Raw genomic sequence first — 19690 nt, 5'->3', positions numbered from 1 at the left:
CTTTTATTAGTTTAAAATAGTTTTTCATAAACCAAAAATAACTCAAATAAAAACCAACTCATTTTGTTTCGTTAAAATTCTAATTACTTGTCTATAATTCAAATATTTCAATTAAGGTCCCATTTTTCTTAAAAAATAAAAATTGCTCTTTGTTTTAATTATTTTTTCAAAGTTAATCTAATAATGTAAATTATTATTATAAATACTTACTTAGTCATTTGCTCAAAAGGTTAGTCAAGACTTTTATTCTTTAATTAATTTAAAATGATTTTCATGCCTTAATTTATTAAATTGGTTTAAATTATTATTTCAAAAATGAATAAAATAAATTCTAGTTAATCTTGTTTTATTAATATTCTAATTACTTGTATTTCGAGTCAGTTGTTCTATTTTGAATCCTTTTCTCTAAAAAAATCAAAATAAAATGTGTCACTTATTTAATTATTTTCTCAAAGTTAACTAAATATTGTAAATTATCATATTATCTTTTATGTTAAACCATTTTCCTAAAAATAGTCAAAAATATATATTTTAGTCAAGTCGCAGGTCAACCGCATGTTAGCGGACACTTCGAATGCCTAAACCCTTCTCGAAGTGTAAATTGAACCCCGAACCCTCTTTGGTATTTTCAAACGATTTTTTCTGTTTAAATCTTTGAAAATTATAAGTTTTCTTGATTTCTTTAAAAAAATTAAGTGGCGACTCTTTCTAAGTATTTCTCAAATTGTTTCATACTTGGAACATTTCCAAAAGTGATTTTTCTAGAAATAGTCAAATTACGACACAACACTAGTGACCTTTTTTTTTTTAACCCTCCCTAGGAGCTCCCACACCCCTTTTTACTCCCTTGGTGACTCGAACTCGCAACCTTCGGGTTGGAAGTGAGGGGTGTTTACCATCTGAGCAACTCCCTCTCGTCCTACATCTAGTGACCTGACCTTAATACTTAAAAAAAAAAAAATTTCCTTGGTAAAATCCTAATCACAATGAAGGATGGTTCGAGTCTCAGTTCGAATTTTTTTTTGAGGTGTTACAACACTCTTTTATCAAGAAAATTTCTATTTAACTAATCTGTGATTCTTACCAACTCAAAACTTAGCTGATGATGACTTGAACTTCTTATTTTTAGTAGCATGGATAACAAGTAATATTAGATCAATTGTAAAACATATATTCATTTAATACGTAGTTTTACAAAAGAAAAATATCATGAGATCAATTCTAAAACATATATTCATGTGGTACTATGTAATCTCTCTCTTTTCCTTTTTTTTTTTGTTGTTGAGCATATTGTTAGGATTTTGTCCTGATTTTCTTACCTTATTTGAAGTTTATTTTTTCCTTAAAAGAAAAGTTAAAGTATTACCATACATGATTGAACTTTTTCTTAAATGAAAATATAATTCTTTTTCATATTTGGTTTATTCTAAACGTCCTATAAATAGAAAACCCATCTTCTCACACTATGATCATAATAACATCCACAATGTAGTCGTTCAGATAATCTTGTTTATGGGGAGATTTTACCCTCTACAATTTTAATGTCTTTTTGTTAGTTTTACAATATGTAGGTCAATTGGTCAAATCATATAATAATATTTTGATTTTTAGTATAAGTTTTTGTCATCTGATTTATCAAACATATGATATGCAATTGTAAGCTTACGCATGACGCCCTAATCACTTTCGAACCCAATACAAATGCTTTGTTTATGGAAAATTTACAGGGACTATTCGTGTGGAAGGTGGTCCAATATAATCAAAGATAATAGGTGAGTGGAGACTCGTGTCCATATGTGCCAGATTAGTTTATTGTGTGTCAATCTCAATCCGCAAAGAGCGGTAATTTATATCCATTGCGAGCAGTGGAGATTAGTGGTGTATCAGACCATATGGTATTAAGATCAAAGCAACTTTCTCTTCTCAATTCGAGCAGAGAGACCTACGAAACTTTTCGCGCTTCTAATTTTATTTGAGTGACGATTTGTTGCCTTTTCTTGAGAGCTTGAGGGGAAAGGCTCCCGGGATTAATTAAGTGCATACACCAACATGGGTTGTGGTGCAGTGTAAGATTGCTCCACCCTTAACCAGAGACCTCAGGTTTTGATCCCTGGGTATGGAGAAAATCTTGTTGGGAGCGCCATCCTCAAATGAAGAAATTTTAAGCAGTATGAACTGAAATACACACACATCATTTAATCAGTAATAACAACATAAAAAAATTACGCAAACAAATCTCACTCCTCAAAATCTCCCCTGTTTCTTATGCATTTTACATTGCATTTACAGTTTTCTCTAACCATTTGCGTCCAGAAATTCCGATTTCTCAATACAGAAAGTTCAATAATTGTGTCGTCTCTTGCTTTCCGTCTTGGTATCTAGAGTAAAAAGAACAACATTGTAGCATCCTAGACATATACCACATCAACAAAACGCAAGAACGATATTGATTGTTGGAATAAAAAGAAGTGACATTAGACCCAAATGAGGCATTTTAAAGTCGAGGGAGCCTAGGACCCAAAGTAAACAATACAAGCTATTACATACATAGTTCAATAGCTNNAAATCTCACTCCTCAAAATCTCCCCTGATTCTTATGCATTTTACATTGCATTTACAGTTTTCTCTAACCATTTGCGTCCAGAAATTCCGATTTCTCAATACAGAAAGTTCAATAATTGTGTCGTCTCTTGCTTTCCGTCTTGGTATCCAGAGTAAAAAGAACAACATTGTAGCATCCTAGGCATATACCACATCAACAAAACGCAAGAAAGATATTGATTGTTGGAATAAAAAGAAGTGACATTAGACCCAAATGAGGCATTTTAAAGTCGAGGGAGCCTAGGACCCAAAGTAAACAATACAAGCTATTACATACATAGTTCAATAGCTTTCATTTCTTGACTTGAACAGAGAGAACTTCGAAACTTTTCACTTCCCAAATGAGCACCGAGCCTTGTCAAAATCCTAACAATGAAAAAGTAATATCTTTCCTTATAATCTATGACCATAATGTCAGTATCTCTCGCGTGTTACTTAAACAACTTTTTTATCATGTACCTTTGGGTTCCATCAGAGCTGTACGTCCCATTTGCAGCAAGTTTGATGATAAGCACAACATAATTTATATTCTGAAAAGAATATTAAAAGTCATTAATATCAAAGATATACATCATTCTAATGATGACACAGATTATGTATAAACAGTTCAAAGCATAAACTTAACGTTTACAGTCAGCGACAAAACTGCGAAACTATGTTTATTCACTTACACTTTGCTGTCAGACCACATTCTAGCAACGGTCTATTCAATAGAGAATTGCAGCAGAACTTTCCTGGTACAAACTGAGCTAGAGCGGTAACAGCTTACATATACTGTTACCAAAATCCTGACAAAGAAAAAAAATTGCTAAGTTGATATCCAATAATCATTAATAAAAACTTGAATAGTGCTGATGCTTTTAGGTATTAAATTTATTGGGAGGCAAACTTTTATATATTTTTGATAGATAGGAAACAAACCTTGTGTATTGTACACCTTTGAATTCTATTAAAGCTTTGAATTCAATAGTGAACATGTGCATAACTCTAAACTCACTGAAAACGGAAAGAACAACATTTTGTGGAGCAGATTATTTTAATTTCTATGTATACTAGATTTCGTTTTACAGTGTTCCCACATGAATATAAAGATTTTTTCACCTTTGGTTTTTTTTTGGTTATCTAAAATTAAATTTCTCTCAAACTGAAGATGATTTCTCGACTTCATAGTGGCAATAGATACTCCATACTGCTCAAGAAGATTTTAACAAAGGAAAAGCAAAGGGAAGTAAACAAAAATAGAAAGCTTCTGAGGACAAAGAAAAACTTACATTTGTGAGAGCATCATTTGCTTTAATCATTAAATGTATTCTCTATCGCCTTCTATGGTGGAGATATTTCAGTCTACAAGATGTGAGAGAGAACATATGTTAATAGACAAGAAAAGTGAGTCGTAATAGCCAACTAAGATGAAGAGTGAGATTTGTCACAAGATCATAAATGAATTGCTATAAACATCCTGCTGATACATATTAAACAACCAACTTTCTGGAGCAAATTATCTCAATTCCTACCTATACTAGACTAGTTCTAAAATTTATATAAGTCTAATATCATGTCGATATAAATATTTATCACATTATATTTTTATAAATATGATAAATCTTGTATTGATTAATATGTTTCTATATAAAGCTTACTTTTGCATCCAAAAATAAATGAAAAGAAGGATTTCAAATATAATCTTCTAGACTAAAATATCTAAATATATGTTTCTCTATACAAATACAAGGGTGACAACTAATTCTTTTCATTTAACTTTTAGTTATTTGTTTTGGAAAATAAGATATGTTGAATTATGTAACACTAATTAAAATAATATAGCATCTGATGATATATGACATATCAAGGAACTCTTGCTCTAAATTTAAGAAGTGCACCTAAACATTACTAACGTGGATGCAAGAAAAAATTAGGTAATCAACATACTTAGATATGACCATCATTATTATCTATAATAATTTTCTTCCAAAGATTGTAGCTAGCTAGGTATGATATGAAACAGGAAAAACTAAGCTCTAATAAAATAAGGGGAATAAATTTAATGAAAGAATGATAAATGTAGCACCTTTTCGATGATCCACTTACATAACATAATTAAGTGAAATGACAAAGAAAGGAAGAAGAGAGTTTCCATCTCACTTACCCAAAGTATGTAAATCAGTGAAAACTTGCTGAATTCCTTCAATAATTGCCTAAAAATTAAATATTAAAAGAGAAGTTTTCAAAACATGAAAATGTAGTAGTTACTTATTATGCTTGTTAGAAGGCCATCTTTATAAAAAGATGAATTTCAACCTCCGCAAAGATTTTAAACATCCGTTCCCATTACATTGCAAGCTCCATATGAAGTTTTAGAATGTACACGTACATTTTTCTCCTGTAAAAAAATAAAAGAATATAATGAAAGTGATTAGTGATCAACTAATGTATTTAGAGTGAAATGAAAAGTTTGTTTAACAATCATGCATTTTTGCTATATAACCATTGGGTGACCTCTTTGCTACACAAATATAATATTGACTCGGATAGAAATTACCCCAACTCTTCATTCTCCTTATTTATCATTATTATTGTTGGAGCAATAAGTGAACATTTCTCATAATTAATATTGTGCAACTCTTCATTCACCTTCTTTAATATTATTATTATAGCAATAAGTGAATGTTCATAGGTAATGGGAGAGTAATCTAGATTAGGAAGAAAATCAGAAGCCAAAAATGGATAAAATTAACAAGCAGGTATATACTGATTAGCATTAGTATAATAATATAATAGTATGATATAATTATTATTTAATATTTAATTTATTAATAGCTTATAACATTTAATTTAATGTAGGGGTAAAAAGGTAATCTAACTTTTTCCTAATATTCTTCTAATTTATAGTAGGGGTAAAATCGTAAATTAACTTTTAACTTTTTTGTTCCCACTTATAGTAATATATGATGATGATTTTCTTTTACAATGTCTCAATGCAAATATAAAGAGTTTATCCTGATCTATAGCTATTTCCTCGACTTCACGGAAGCAATAGATGCTACACACTGGTCAAAATGATGTAACAAAGAAAAAGAATTTAACCAAAAATGGAAAGATACTAAGGAAATAGAATAACTTACATCTATCTGAGCACCACTCGTGATAATCATTACAGGTTCTCCCAATCAACATTTATGGTGGAAGTATGAGCAATTTTCGGTGTGGATTGAGCAAAAGACATTCCACACTGCTCAACAGTATATTAAAAAAGAAAAGGAAAAAAATTAGCAAAAAAGAAAAGTGAAGAAAACAAAAATAACAAGTTTCTGAGGGAAAAGAATAACTTACATCAGTGGGAGCACCATTTGTTTTAATCATCACATGCATTTCCTATTGATAAATATGAAGGGAATTTGAGCAATATTTGGCCAGTATTTCCCCTTGTCAAATTCTAGTAGTGGTATGAGCAATGGACATTTGTAAATTACTAGTATAGAGAGGGAAGAGGGCATCCCTTTTACTGAAAGGGATTGGAGATTACGGCAATCCTTGATGATCAGCTCAGAGAGGTAGGAGGGCAGTGCAAATTCGGAGAGTGATTGGAGTTCAGGGCAATTCTTGATCGTCATCTTAGAGAGGGAGGAGGGCAGTGCTGATTCGGAAAGTGATTGGAGATTACGGCAATTTCTGATGGTCAGCTGAGAGAGAGAGGAGGGCAGTGTTGATTCAGAAAGTGATTGGAGATTATCGCAATTCTCGATGGTCAGCTGAGAGAGGGAGGAGGGCAATGCTGATTCGGAAAGTGATTGGAGATTATAGCAATTCTCGATGGTCAGCTGAGAGAGGGAGGAGGGCAGTGTTGATTCGGAGAGTGATTGGAGATTAGGGCAATTGTTGATGTTTAAACGTAGAAGGGAAGTGAGGTGGCAAAGATGTAGTGAATGGAGCTCATCATAGTAATCTAAATGTAGCTCAGAAAGAGAGGAGGGAAGCCCACCTTGTTCCAGCAGTGACTGAATTTGAGGTAAATCAGCAATAAATAGATATTGAAGAGAGGTGAGGCTTTTGAGAACTTGGCTGCTGAATGTTTTCAGACGGTATATTTTAAGTCTTGTAATAGAGGAAGGCAACTCCCAATGTTGGATCTCTTCATCACTGCCATCATGTCTGATCTCTAACGCTGTAAGACAGGGGAGTCTCTGTAAACACCACTCCTTTCTGCCGTTCACTAGTTTCATGCAATTTTTGATCTTCAGGACTTGTAAATTGAAGAGCTCTATTTCTGGCAGACACTTGAGCTNTTTCTTCAAGGTACTGGGCAGTATGCTAAAAGGTAAGGTAAGATGGTTACAATCACCAATCTTTAATTCAACAATCTGCTTCATTCCCTTAAGTTGGGATTTATCCAAATTCAGTTGAGGACATTCTGAAATTATCAATTCTGTCAGAGAACAAAGATTTTCAGGCAACTTCTCCATCAACTTCGGACAATTTTCAATTGAAAGCTTCTCAAGTTTAGGGAACTCCCCACATCCTAGTACATGCCAATGCTTCCACGCCAGCATATCTTTAAATTCAAGCTTCTCAAGAGAGTTAAAAGGCTTTTTGGAGGATGAACTGCCATAAAATTCTTTCGTCACTTCTGGCATATCTGCAAATTCAAGCTTCTCAAGAGAGTTAGAAGGCTCATTGGAGGATGAACTGCGATAAAATTCTTCCTTCACTTCTGTTATTTTATGCATCCCTCGAATGCAAAGGATTTTCAAAGAAGGAAGTTCTCCTAGTGCTGGCAAAGAAAAACAGTCCTTGCAGTTGCTAAGAGACAATTTTACTAGCTTAAGAAACAAAGGATCAGCCAGCCAACTTGGAAATTCGGTCCCTGAAAATTTGGTCCCTCTATATCCAGTGATTTCAACTTCTTTTATGTTTGTGTGTGGGCGTAGCCCATCAAGTATGTCAATTTCAGTTTGTGAATCGTTAGCAGTACTTCTTTCACTCCACTCCAAATATAAATTCTCAACATGATTTTTCTCCTTCAATTTTGCTTTCAGAGCTTCCCTTTGATCGACCACATTCTGTAACTCTAAAACTGATAGAGATCCATACAAGTTCTCTAGTTCACCCAAATCTTCCATTTTCAAACCACCTAGACGTAACTTGGCTCCCACTAACACTTGGAGGCTTTTCAACTTGCTCAGATGTAGCAGCATCTTCGAGTTAAAAGTGTTGCTTAAGTCAAGATGAGGCAAGTTCGAGTTAAAAGTGTTGCTTAAGTCAAGATGACGCAAGTTTATCAACTTCTCCATCTGCAGCGGTAGCTCCTCAAGATCAGCACAAGATGACAGGAGAAGTGTCTCCAAGTTATACAATGCACAAATAGAATCTGGCAACCTTTTAATCTTTGTCCCAGAAAGGTCCAAAAATCTGAGGAGCTTTAATTTGACAAACAAGTCATTTGGAAACTCCTCAATCTCATAACCTGACAATGATAATGCCCTTAAGGATGTCAGTTTTGGCAGTATGTTATGCAACACCCTCTTGCTTAGCTGATAAAAGCAAAAGACGATATTGACTGGAAGCAATGTCCTCAGCTGCCCTGATTTGGAGAGTTGTTTCAATTTCGCAAAGTCACCTTCTCGTCCCATGGAATAGGACATGTGCCGACTTTGTTCCAACATATCATCAGATCCTTCGTTTTCTTCCAACCTAATACAAAGTTTTGAAGATGCAATTTGGGCCAAATCATTGACAAAGTCATGCATTAAGAATTCCCCCGGTTTCCGTTCAGACTCTGGGACCTTCTCGAACAGTGATCTTGATCTCAACTCGAGAAAGCACTGGTTACCTGAACAAAACTGCTTTACAAAACCATTAGCAATCCACAAATGAATAACTTGGTCTTTGGAAAATGGACAATTTTTGGGGTATATTGCACAGTAAGCAAAACATTGCTTCAAATGTGCAGGAAGATCATTGTAGCTCAACATCAATGCTGGTAATATACCATTCCAACAACTTTCCTGTTTCCATATTTCACTTCTTAAAATGTTTCTCCACTCCTCCACCTTTGATTTTCCACGTAAAGTACCAGCAACTGCCTTTAGAGCTAAAGGCAACCCATTGCAATTGTCTGCAATTTTTTTCCCAACCTCTTCAAGTTCTGGATGATCCCTATTTTCTAGTGAATGTCGTTTGAATAAAGCCCAAGAGTCTTCACTAGACAGAGTCCCCACAGTGATGGTGCAATGATCCACCTCCTTAGCGCACATCATCTTAGCAACACTCTTCTTACGTGTTGTTACAATGATCTTACTTCCCATATCTCCTTCTACAAAAACATTTCTCAGGCTCTCCCACTCACTATAGGTATCATTCCACACATCATCAAGGACAACAAGAAACTTCTTTCCCTTCAGGCTTTCCTTCAATTTGATCTGCAGCTTATCAAGATTGCCGTCATCCTTCGGGTCAAATGAGTCAACTCCTTGAAGTAACCCTTTCGTTATTCTGAAAACATCATATGGCTCAGAAACACAATACCAAACTCTCAAACCAAAATGGTTCTTCACCTTCTCATCATTGTAAACCACTTTAGCAAGTGTTGTCTTACCCGCGCCGCCCATTCCAACAATAGGAACTACAGTTAGGTTTCCTCCACTTGCATCTTCAGACAATAAACGGTCAATCAAATCCGCTATATCATTCTGCCTACCAAAGATAGCAGATTCATCAACCAAAGAAGTTGAAGGTGTTCTAGTTTCTTGTTTCGTCGAACCAAAATGTTTCGGTAAGCCAAGGCCACTAATATCCATTTGCAAATTCTCCAATTTTTTAATAGTGTCTTCCAACTTAAGAAAGAAATCATCACCCAAGCAAAGGTTGAGGTCACTTACTTGCTGGTTGCTTGTTTCTGCAAGATTTTGAAGCTGACCTTCCACCTTAAGACTCAATGCTTCATAATTGACTTGTTCAATTAAGTTTTCAGCAGAGTTCACAGCATCTTGAAGCTTATTTAACCACTTGCTCACGAGTCGATTTGATGTTTGCTTATTCTCTGCATCACTTAGCACAATTTGAAGACCAAGCAAAATCTCCCGCAGCTTCTCTAAGTGCTGAACACCATCCGGATGCTTCTGAAACATCTTTAGCAGCTCACCCTTAGGAGTAAGCCTATCAATGAGAACATTCAAAACTGAAGAGAGAAATGCACTACCAACTGCCAAGCCAATCTCCATTTCTGAAATCTGAAAAGCAAAACAAGGAAACACAAAATGATTTTTTAAAGAATTTTGACAAGATAAATTTTTCAATCTTCAATTACTAACAACTTTACTTTACCTGTTGAATGCTAAGAGTAATTTCCAAACAAGAATGATCACTGATATCTCTCAATCTCTCTCTCTCTTTTGCTAGTAAATTTGCAAAGAAGAATTTGTAATTGGTACAACTATGTTTGCTAGTTCCTATTCATTACCTTCTCAATTGAATAATTGAAAGTACTTGGGGGTCGTAGACAGAGGCGGACCCACGCGTTTATGTGAGGATGCATGCACATGCATCCGTCAATTAAGGGTAAAAGAAGACAAAGACTTTTCACTCCATAAGAAGACAAAGACTTCATCTGATTTATTATTTTCTCAATTCAATAATTCAACCAAGAGAGTAAAGGTGGGTGTAAAATGGCCCCTCAAAAATAAAAGAGTTCATGATAAATTTCTAAACTCATTTTATTTACGGTGCTAAAAGAGTACCATATCATGAATATGTTGAAGTAACGGTGAATTTGCCTTCGAATAATTTATAGGTCATAAATTTGAACAGTGAAAAATAGATACAAATATTTTTATTAAGTGCTTGAGGTGCATCTTTTTTTCGAATCATACTAATGTGAAATATTTTGTGCATCCAGAGCTACCCTTGCCTTATCAACTGTGTATTTAAGCTCAATGTTTAGTGACAAAGTTCTTTGAAGAAGCACATTAACATTTCTAATACGTGTTTTTGGAGATAATAATAGGCATGTATAATTATTACGAACAATTTATAGTAATAGTGTGTTAGTAGAAGCTACAAATGTTCATTATTTTAACTCAATAGAATTATTAATATTAAGTAAAGATTCAACAACATAAATATGTTAGAACTTATATACTTTCTAAGTTTCGATTTAAGTGTCTGACTTTTCTTCTTTGATATGTCTTAAAAAAGAGTACTTCTTTTTATATTTAATAAGTTTTTCAATTCCTCATTCTACCGTGTAAGTTTAAAACTACAAAATTTGAAAAACTACACACATCTTTAATTTAATCATAAATTTCAAAAATTTCTTTTTATTTTTTAATTTTTGTTCTCAAACAAACTATAATACTTAAATTGAGCGGAGTTGGTACATCTAGTCTGCAAACCATGTGCTCTATTCTATATATTGATAGTTGGGTTATTGTAATGTAGTGGAAAAGGACTAAAGCATAGGACCAAGATAACACAAGTTGTGTCAAAAGTAAATTATTATAAAACTTAATTGTCATCAATCAATTACCTACCCCTCTTAACTACACAATCAATATGTTATATTGGTACAATCTACAACTGGCATTCATTTGGGGGAGGGGGAGGGGGTGCTTGATTTTTTCTCATTCCAAAAGTAAGACTTTTCAAACAACAAGAAGACAATGATAAATTGAAGCAATTCATTACTTTCTCAATTCAATAATTGAAATAGGGGTGTAGAAAGGGGGGTCTAGGTGGGAAACTTAAAAATAAAAGAGCTTAAAATGATAGATTTCTACGTAACTCATTACAGTGTTAAAAAGGGTATATTATATCATAAATATGTTCACATAACATTTTTGAAAAGTTCTTTTTTAAAAAAAGAAAAGAGTATCATTCTTGAAAATATTATTATTGAGGAATTTTGAATTTAACATAATTGGATCCCTTGTTTAAATGATACTTTACATTTTGGTAAATCATCGCACTTTCTTCCTTACATTTTCTATTTACTAAATTTCTACATAGCTCATTTTATTTTTAGTGCTAAAAGGGACTATCATATCATGAATATGTTGGTCTGTAACTTATAGGTAATAAATTCGAGTCGTGAAAAGTAGATACTAATATTTTTATTAAGTACTTGAGGTGCACTTTTTTTTCGAACAATACTAACGTGGAATATTTTGTGCACTAAGCTGTCTTTGCTATATATCAAAGCTNNTAGCAGAAGCAACAAACGTTTAATATTTTAACACAGTAGAATTATTAAGTAAAGATTCAACAAAATAAATTGTTCAAACTTATATACTTCTTCGATTTTGATTTAAGTGTCTTACTTTTCTTTTTAATACGTCTCAAAAAGAGTATTTCTTTCTACATTTAATAAGTTTTTCATTTCCTCCATTTCACCTTGTAAGTGACCACAAAATTTGAAAAACTACACAATTTTAATTTAATTATAAATTTCAAAAGTCTCTTTTTCTACTATATATTTGTTTTGGGTTATTATAATGTAGTAGAAAGGGACTAAAGCATGGGACCAAGACTTAACAAGTTGTGGAGCACTGGTGGGAGTGTTTCACCCTTAATCAGAGGTTTCGGGTTCGAGCCCTGGATATGGAGAAAATTCTGTTGGGAGTGCCACCCCTGAATGGGCCCTGCAGTGCACGATCTGGATTTAGTCGGAGCTCCAATGTGGGCTCCGAACACCGGGTGGGAAACCAAAAAAAAAAGTTGTGCCAAAAGAAATGATTAAGTTCAATTGTTATCAATCCAACTTACCTGAGAATCTTACTCCTCTTAATTATACAACCAAACCTAATAAAAATCAATGGGAGGTAGGGATGACAATGGAGCGGTGTAGGTTCGAATAAATCGGTTACGGGTTATAGAATTGCTAAGTTTAAATTAAATCATCTTATTATAATTAAAAGCATTTTTTTCTCCTATCTTTGTACTCGATAGCATGTCTTTTTTTAAAAAAAAATATATCATTTGGATTAACTAAAAAAATTTGGAATCACGTGTTTTTCATTTTTTTAATTCAACTTGAAAGACTCCAAGGAAAAAAAATAGAGACGGAAAAATAGGACAAATAATAATAATATATGACGGGTTCATGCGAGGTGTGAAAACAACAAATTCTGTTATGTGAAGCGAGGTGGGTTGAAATCCTTAGGGGTTTACACGAATTTTCCCCGCAATCACAATAGCCCCACCCTATTTGTCATCCCTAATGGGAAATGACAAATTCATGTATTATTAATACCTGTATAATTCTAACCAACTATCAAACAACTCTTTAGGTGTAATTTGCAAACAAGAATGATGAGTGATTTCTCTCTCTCTTTTGCTAGTGGTACAATCTGCAGCAAAATTATCTTTTTTTCTCTTTTTCAAAAGTAAGACTTTCATTCAACAAGAAGACAGTAATAAATTGAAGCAATTCATTACTTTCTCTATTGAATAATTGAAGCAAGAGAGGAAGGGTACTTATTATGAGTGAAGACTCAAAAATAAAAGAGCTTAAAATGATAAATATCTACATAGCTTATTAGAGCACTAAAAGAGATCTACCATATCACAAATATGTTTAATTTACTTTTTATTTTTTGAAAAATTCTTTTTATTTGTTAAAAGAGATATCATTATTGTAGATGAATTTANTTTAGGTGTAATTTGCAAACAAGAATGATGAGTGATTTCTCTCTCTCTTTTGCTAGTGGTACAATCTGCAGCAAAATTATCTTTTTTTTCTCTTTTTCAAAAGTAGGACTTTCATTCAACAAGAAGACAGTAATAAATTGAAGCAATTCATTACTTTCTCTATTGAATAATTGAAGCAATAGAGGAAGGGTACTTATTAGTGAAGACTAAAAAATAAAAGAGCTTAAAATGATAAATCTCTACATAGCTTATTAGAGCGCTAAAAGAGACCTACAATATCATGAATATGTTTAATTACTTTATATTTTTTGAAAAATTCTTTTTATTTGTTAAAAGAGAAATCATTCTTGTAGATGAATTTACCAGCATCTTATAGTTTTAAATAAGACATATTTTTCTTTCTAGTTACCGGTATCTTATAGTTTTTAATAAGACATTTTTTCTTTCTTATTCTTACTAGAGATAAGAATAAGACATCTAGTGGTGGAGATTTTTCTAGCAACTATAGGCTATGTTTGATCATTCATTACTATGTTTGTATAGTTGGCAATCATAGGAAAAAGGGAAGAGAGATGAATAAATCTCTAAACTTTGTGATTTAGAACAAATATGCCTCTCAGTAAAAAATGATACATATATACCTATATCGCTTAACAAATGATGCATATTGACCATTTTTGTTAACATATCTATATATATTGAGTTTCTATTTAAAAAATGTCACCTGATTTAAGAAAATTATTTCACCCCATATTTACACATCTAGACTCCATCCAAATGAAAAAAAGATTAATTCCTTATCTGCTCAATCATAAAATGGATTTATATCAAGTCTAAATAGAAGAAGGATTGAGATTTTTTTTAATTAGGTAGGATCTGGGTGGGTAAAAAATTGATGAGGTAATGATTTTAAGTCATGTGACATCTGTGAAATTTAAAAATCAGTTTCAAGATATTTTTAAATTCAGTCTGTTAGCGAAAAGGGTAAATGTATACGTTATTTGTTAGACGATAAGAATATTTATGCATTATTTATTAGACGACGAAGGTATATATTCTCTACTTTTTTAATAAGAAATATGTTTGTTCTAAATCGCAACATTGAAGAGTATATTTTCCCTTTGCCCTAGAAATTTGTTTTTCTCTTTTCATATTTTTTTTCCTTTAACTAATGATTTAGAGACATTAACGTTACCTACAAAGTCAAGACAACTCTCGTAAGTCTGCTCCAAAATATTATCATCATGGTCTCTATCTAGGTCCATGTATAACATTGTCTCAATAATATATTCAAACGAAGATACACTTGTCTTCATATTAATTTATGTTTAAAGTATTTATTAAATAAGCCATTTTTTAATAATATGAATTAATATAAAGAGGGATAAATTTATCAAATTATAATGAATTTATGTTTATTTAAATAAGTTTAGGCATAATATCGTAAATCATAAAATAGGTGAGTATTATAGAGCGAAACCTCGAGGAAGGTCTTTAAAATTATTTCATAAAAGAAATATATTTTCTTTTTGAGGTGATACTTTTCCATGAAGTTCAAATTATTCTAATTTAAAAAAAAATTATGAACATCAAATTTATAAAATATAAAATAAATAATAATTATGTGCTTGTAACCTCTTATTATATGGTACAATATATAGATATTATGGTTCGAGTTGAAAGTTATTGTTAATATTTTTGTTGAACTTATATAATTCGTTCTAAATTCACCTTTAAAGATAAGTAAGGATTATCCATAACCTATTTAATTGGAGTCATAAAAGATAAAATTAACATAAATAAGTCATATTTTTAGGATGTAACAAAAATTTGCTCAGTGTAGTTTCTTTTTTCGTTTTATAAAAAATTTAAACGGCGCGCCTAAATTTTAACATAAAATGGAATTTTTTCTTACCCTTTATAAAACAGAACTTTATCTGTCACTTTATGAAGTGGAGTTTTTCTTACACTTTATTAAGTGTAATTTTTTCTTCCACTTTATAAAAAAAAAATACTCTTTTCACTTTATTCTCAGATTTCATAACCATGCACTAATCCCCAATCTAACAACCCAACAGTCGACACCACATTAAAAATTTGAAAGTTTTCTTTTGAAGATTCTCGAAAGATTGAAGGTTCATAGCACAACCTGACAACCCAACAATCTACACCGCAAATTTTATAAAATTAGAAATTTATTTCTTTTCATCTTTTATTCATTGATTCAAGATTAATATACAAATTAGTGGAAGATTTGAATGATATTATTGATGTTCTAGTTTATTCAAAATTTCGTTTATATATAGTTAAAATCATAAACAAGATTTTTCTCTTAGAATAAGTGCTAAGATAAACATTGAACATTGTTTCTTCTTTATTTTTCTTTTTAGATTAGTGCTTATTAGATGAATCTTATTTTATCATTTTTTTAACGAAGGAAAAAAAAGAGTTCTCAAAGAAACTTTTAGACATATACATATACACACATTAATTATGTGTGTTGTGCCTATTCATAATCCTATTAGACAAATTATATATTTAATTTAGAATATTTATTCTTGTCAAATAAAAATGAAACATGAAATGAGTTATTCTTGTCAAATAAAAATGAAACATGAAATGAGAAGTAAAAAGATCAGAAAAATTAAGAAGTGAAGAAACTATAAACAGAAAGAGAAAAATACTACAACTAAAATTTCAAACATATCCAATAAGCATAAGGGATTTTACTTTAGTATTCTCTTTCCATATTTAGATTAGTTAAAACTATGTACTTAGTTGTATTTCCATATTTTAGAAACTAAAAAATTTCAATATTTTTTTAATGAAGATTTTGAGTGTTTTTTTTTTATGAAGAAAAACTTTCACTTTATAAAGTTTAAGAAAAACTTCTGTTTTATGTTGTAATTTAAACGTTAACAAATTAACATATGCCGTTCAAATTTTTCATAAAACGAAAAAAAGAAAAAGTTACACTAAACCTATTTTAGTTATATCCTAAAAATATAATTTATTTGTATCAATTTTATCTTTTTATGACTCAAAAGATTCTTGACTCAGGACTTCTTGTTAGAGTGACACAAAATCATAAAGTGTATTTACAAATATATTATAATAGTAGTTGTTTTCATTTTCTTCAAGAAACTGTCAGCTATTTATTCCAATAAGCAAATCTGTGTTCAACACTTCATTATAATTAATTATTACAATTATGTCAAAGTCCAAATTGCCATGCAGAAAATAATTACGCAAGTGTAAGGATTTTACACAAAAAAGTTGACTGCCGTTTTTTTAAATAAAAGGTTAATATTATTTTTGAAAAAGTGAAGTCGCTTTAAAAAATATATATATTTTTTATTTTTAGGTGAAACTTTTTGATAAAATTTAAATTAGTCAAATTTTAAATAAATAACGAACATTAAATAGATAAAATTCAAAAATAAATAAAAACTTGAGATCGCCAAAATGGGTCCCGCCCATTACCTTGAAATTTTAAGAGCTAGTATAGCAATCCAAAGTTGACCATTTTATTTGTTTTTATTAATAATATTTATTTTTTTAAAATAGAGTAAAATAAGAAAAGATAATGGAAAAATCATACTTATAAAGAAAGTTGACCATTGGTTATCCCATTATATATGTTCTTTATAATTGAGACAACACTATAATAGTAATTTGATTTGTGGGACTTATTAAAATTTAAGTTTGATACACTGTCAATATATAACTTCTTTTATAATATTATATGAATTTTATTTTTAATAATACATAAAGTTTAATACTAATTAAATTTGATATTATAATCTAAAAACTAAAAGAGTAACATGTTGGCACCGATTAAATTAACACAATAATATATGTTTTTTTTAACACAGAAGGAAATTATTTTTCAAATGAGTTTAAATTTTATACACGTTGAATACAAAAAAATAATTTTAAAAAATAAGTTACACCATAAAGTTAATTAGCATGAATCATGATATGTAATTATGTACTAAGACCAGATATCAGTTGTTCAATATTTTATATTCATCATATAGAAGTTTGACTTTCTTGCTGTTTTTATTAAAATAATATTATCACAGTGCAAAATTGGAAAAAAAAAAATATGGGCAAAAAAAAAAGATATTGTGTTAGGAGTTTGCAATATTATGTGTGCCCTGCTCATGTATTTATTCCATTCTTTTAAAAATAATTAATAATCGATGTTGTGGTGATAAAATTAATTTATGAAAATATGGTTCGTTTAGTATGTTTAAGTATTAATTTGTTAATTATTAATCTAGTTTATCTTGATTTGTTAGCTCGTTTAAGAGTTTGAAATAATTTGAGTTAAGTATGTAACCAAAATTGACTAATGATAAATCTTGTCAAAAAGTTCAAATAAAAAATATATTTTTTCATGTAAAGCTATAATAAAGAACAATTTATTTACTTAGCTTTTCTATAAGTATACAAGCAAATTAAGAAAATAAAAAATTATTAAGAGTTGAACGAGTTGGGATATGATTCATATTTTTAACCCATATTCAATAGAGTTTGACAATATTTATTTTGATTCATCTAAATTTAGCTCGATCACATCGCGCCGATTTTATATCTTGATAAAGCTGATTGAGATCTTTGACATTGCTATAACAGTTCCAAATGGTGCTCTTTGACTAAATAAATAACATAAGAGTTACTCCCTCCGTCCCATTTTATGTAAGGTACTTTGATTCGGCATGAAATTTAAGAAAGAAAGGAAGACTTTTAAAACTTGTGGTCCAAAATGAAAGATAGAAATTTGTGTGGCTGTAAATCATTTCATTAAGGGTAAAATAGACATTTTATAGTCAAATTGTTACTTAATATAGAAATGTGTCATTATTTTTAGGACTGACTAAAAAGGAAAGTAAGTCACATAAATTGGGAGAGAGGGAGTATATTATATAGTATATGGCAATCCAAATTTGACCAATCATTCCAAAGTGAGAAAAAAAATTGTGTAAACTTTTTTGGCTATTATTTAAATACTGTGTTCCTAATGTATCTATATATAGTAACAAATTACTTAGAAGAAAAATTCATTAGTGTGAGATTTTAATTTTGCATTTAAAAAAAAATAATTAAAGATGTCTAGTTTTTCAAGATCACTGTCAACAATCTCCAAGAAAGTTGTGAAACCTTTTACTCCCACTCCATCAACTCAAAGAATTCGCAAACTTTCACTTCTTGATCAATGTTTGAGTAATTTTTATATGCCCCTTGTTTTATTTTACCCAAAACACCAACTAGAACAAGGTCCAAAACAACTCTCTAAACTTCTGGAAAACTCATCTTCAAAAGCATTGACTTATCATCAACCATGGGTTGGAAGTTGAAGAGATAATGCAACTATTTAGTGTGATGACACTGGAGCTGAGTTCTTTGAAGTTGAATTTAATTGTCCAATGAATCAAGTCGTTCATTGCCCAGACTTAACATTTCCATTAGGATTATCCTGGAAGAATGTTCCTCATGCAAATGATAGTGGTCGATTGAGCGTAGCTCAACTTAGCCACTTTGATTGTGGAGGAATGGCAATAAGTGTGTGTATGTCACATAAGGTGGGTGATGCGCGTAGTGCCTTCTCTTTTTTGAAGGATTGGGCTACATTAACCCGAAAACATCCAAATGGCAAATTATCATGTCCTTCATATTATGTTCAGGATTCATTAATGTCATCTCTACGCGATGGCCCACTAAAGTTCCCCGTTGTGGTTGAGCCAAATATAGAAGAAAGTGTCGAATTTGAAAAGAGGCTTTTTTTATCTGAATCAAATATAAGAGCTCTCAAAGCAATGATCGTTGAAGATCCATCATCAATAGTGCAAAATCCAACAACTACTGAGGTTGTTAGTGTAATTGTTTACAAATGTGCAGCAATTGTTGGTGCAAACATATCAAATGGTAATGATTCTTCATCTCAAATGGTTTTAGTATCTGATTTACAAAAAACAATTCCACCTTCAATACAATCAACTTCCACAATTGGGAACATTCTCACCGCCTTCTCTACACCAATATATAACCTAGAAGACCTTAGGTTACCGAAATTAGTAGCCGATATAAGAAAGTCCAAACACGAGCTTTCCACTAGAGACAATTTCAAAGAAAACACATGGGTATCAGAGATGCTAGAATACGCAAATAAAATAAATACAGGAACAGAGGATGACCAATCGTATTGTGAGAAGAGTTCATGTCACGATGTGTATCGATGTAGTAGTGTATGTAACATTCCATTTCAAGATTTGGATTTTGGATGGGGGAGACCTACAAGAGCAAGCATAGCAAGTACACCATTTAGCAATATGATTTATTTGATGAATACACAAGATCAAAATAGAAGAATTGAAGTGTTTATTAACTTGAATCAACAACAAATGTCCATTTTTGAACAAGACAAGGAATTTCTACAATTTGC

At 31.2% G+C, this 19690-nt stretch overlaps 3 protein-coding genes and 1 pseudogene across 3 annotated transcripts in view; 1 reads left to right on the top strand and 3 right to left on the bottom strand.

The window, feature by feature from the left end:
* Positions 1-19690, bottom strand: part of LOC125844531 (putative disease resistance RPP13-like protein 1) — a 108119-nt gene that overhangs the window by 42673 nt on the left and 45756 nt on the right. The gene's annotated exons all lie outside the window — the stretch shown is intronic.
* LOC125844529 (putative disease resistance RPP13-like protein 1) lies at positions 2032-9975 on the bottom strand. Its single transcript, XM_049523839.1, has 9 exons — positions 9922-9975; positions 6072-9827; positions 5932-5973; positions 5757-5830; positions 3332-3389; positions 3061-3131; positions 2632-2701; positions 2301-2378; positions 2032-2175 (listed from the first exon to the last, which is right to left on the bottom strand). Exons 2-9 carry the CDS (start codon positions 9816-9818, stop codon positions 2032-2034), a joined length of 4284 nt encoding a protein of 1427 aa, XP_049379796.1. The 5' UTR covers positions 9819-9827; positions 9922-9975.
* Positions 3075-19690, bottom strand: part of LOC125845096 (putative disease resistance RPP13-like protein 1) — a 62161-nt gene continuing 45545 nt past the window's right edge. Inside the window, exons 3-6 of the mRNA XM_049524518.1 lie at positions 4748-4981; positions 3873-3945; positions 3273-3389; positions 3075-3131 (exon numbers count right to left, since the gene is read on the bottom strand). The gene's annotated coding sequence lies outside the window, so the exon portion shown is untranslated. The remainder of the gene's footprint in view (positions 3132-3272; positions 3390-3872; positions 3946-4747; positions 4982-19690) is intronic.
* The window catches only part of LOC125844528 (acyltransferase Pun1-like), a 28927-nt pseudogene continuing 27593 nt past the window's right edge, over positions 18357-19690 (top strand).

This window comes from Solanum stenotomum, chromosome 11 (assembly GCF_019186545.1).
Source record: "Solanum stenotomum isolate F172 chromosome 11, ASM1918654v1, whole genome shotgun sequence".
Taxonomy (NCBI): domain Eukaryota; kingdom Viridiplantae; phylum Streptophyta; class Magnoliopsida; order Solanales; family Solanaceae; genus Solanum; species Solanum stenotomum.
This window is presented reverse-complemented; position numbering and strand designations above follow the sequence as displayed.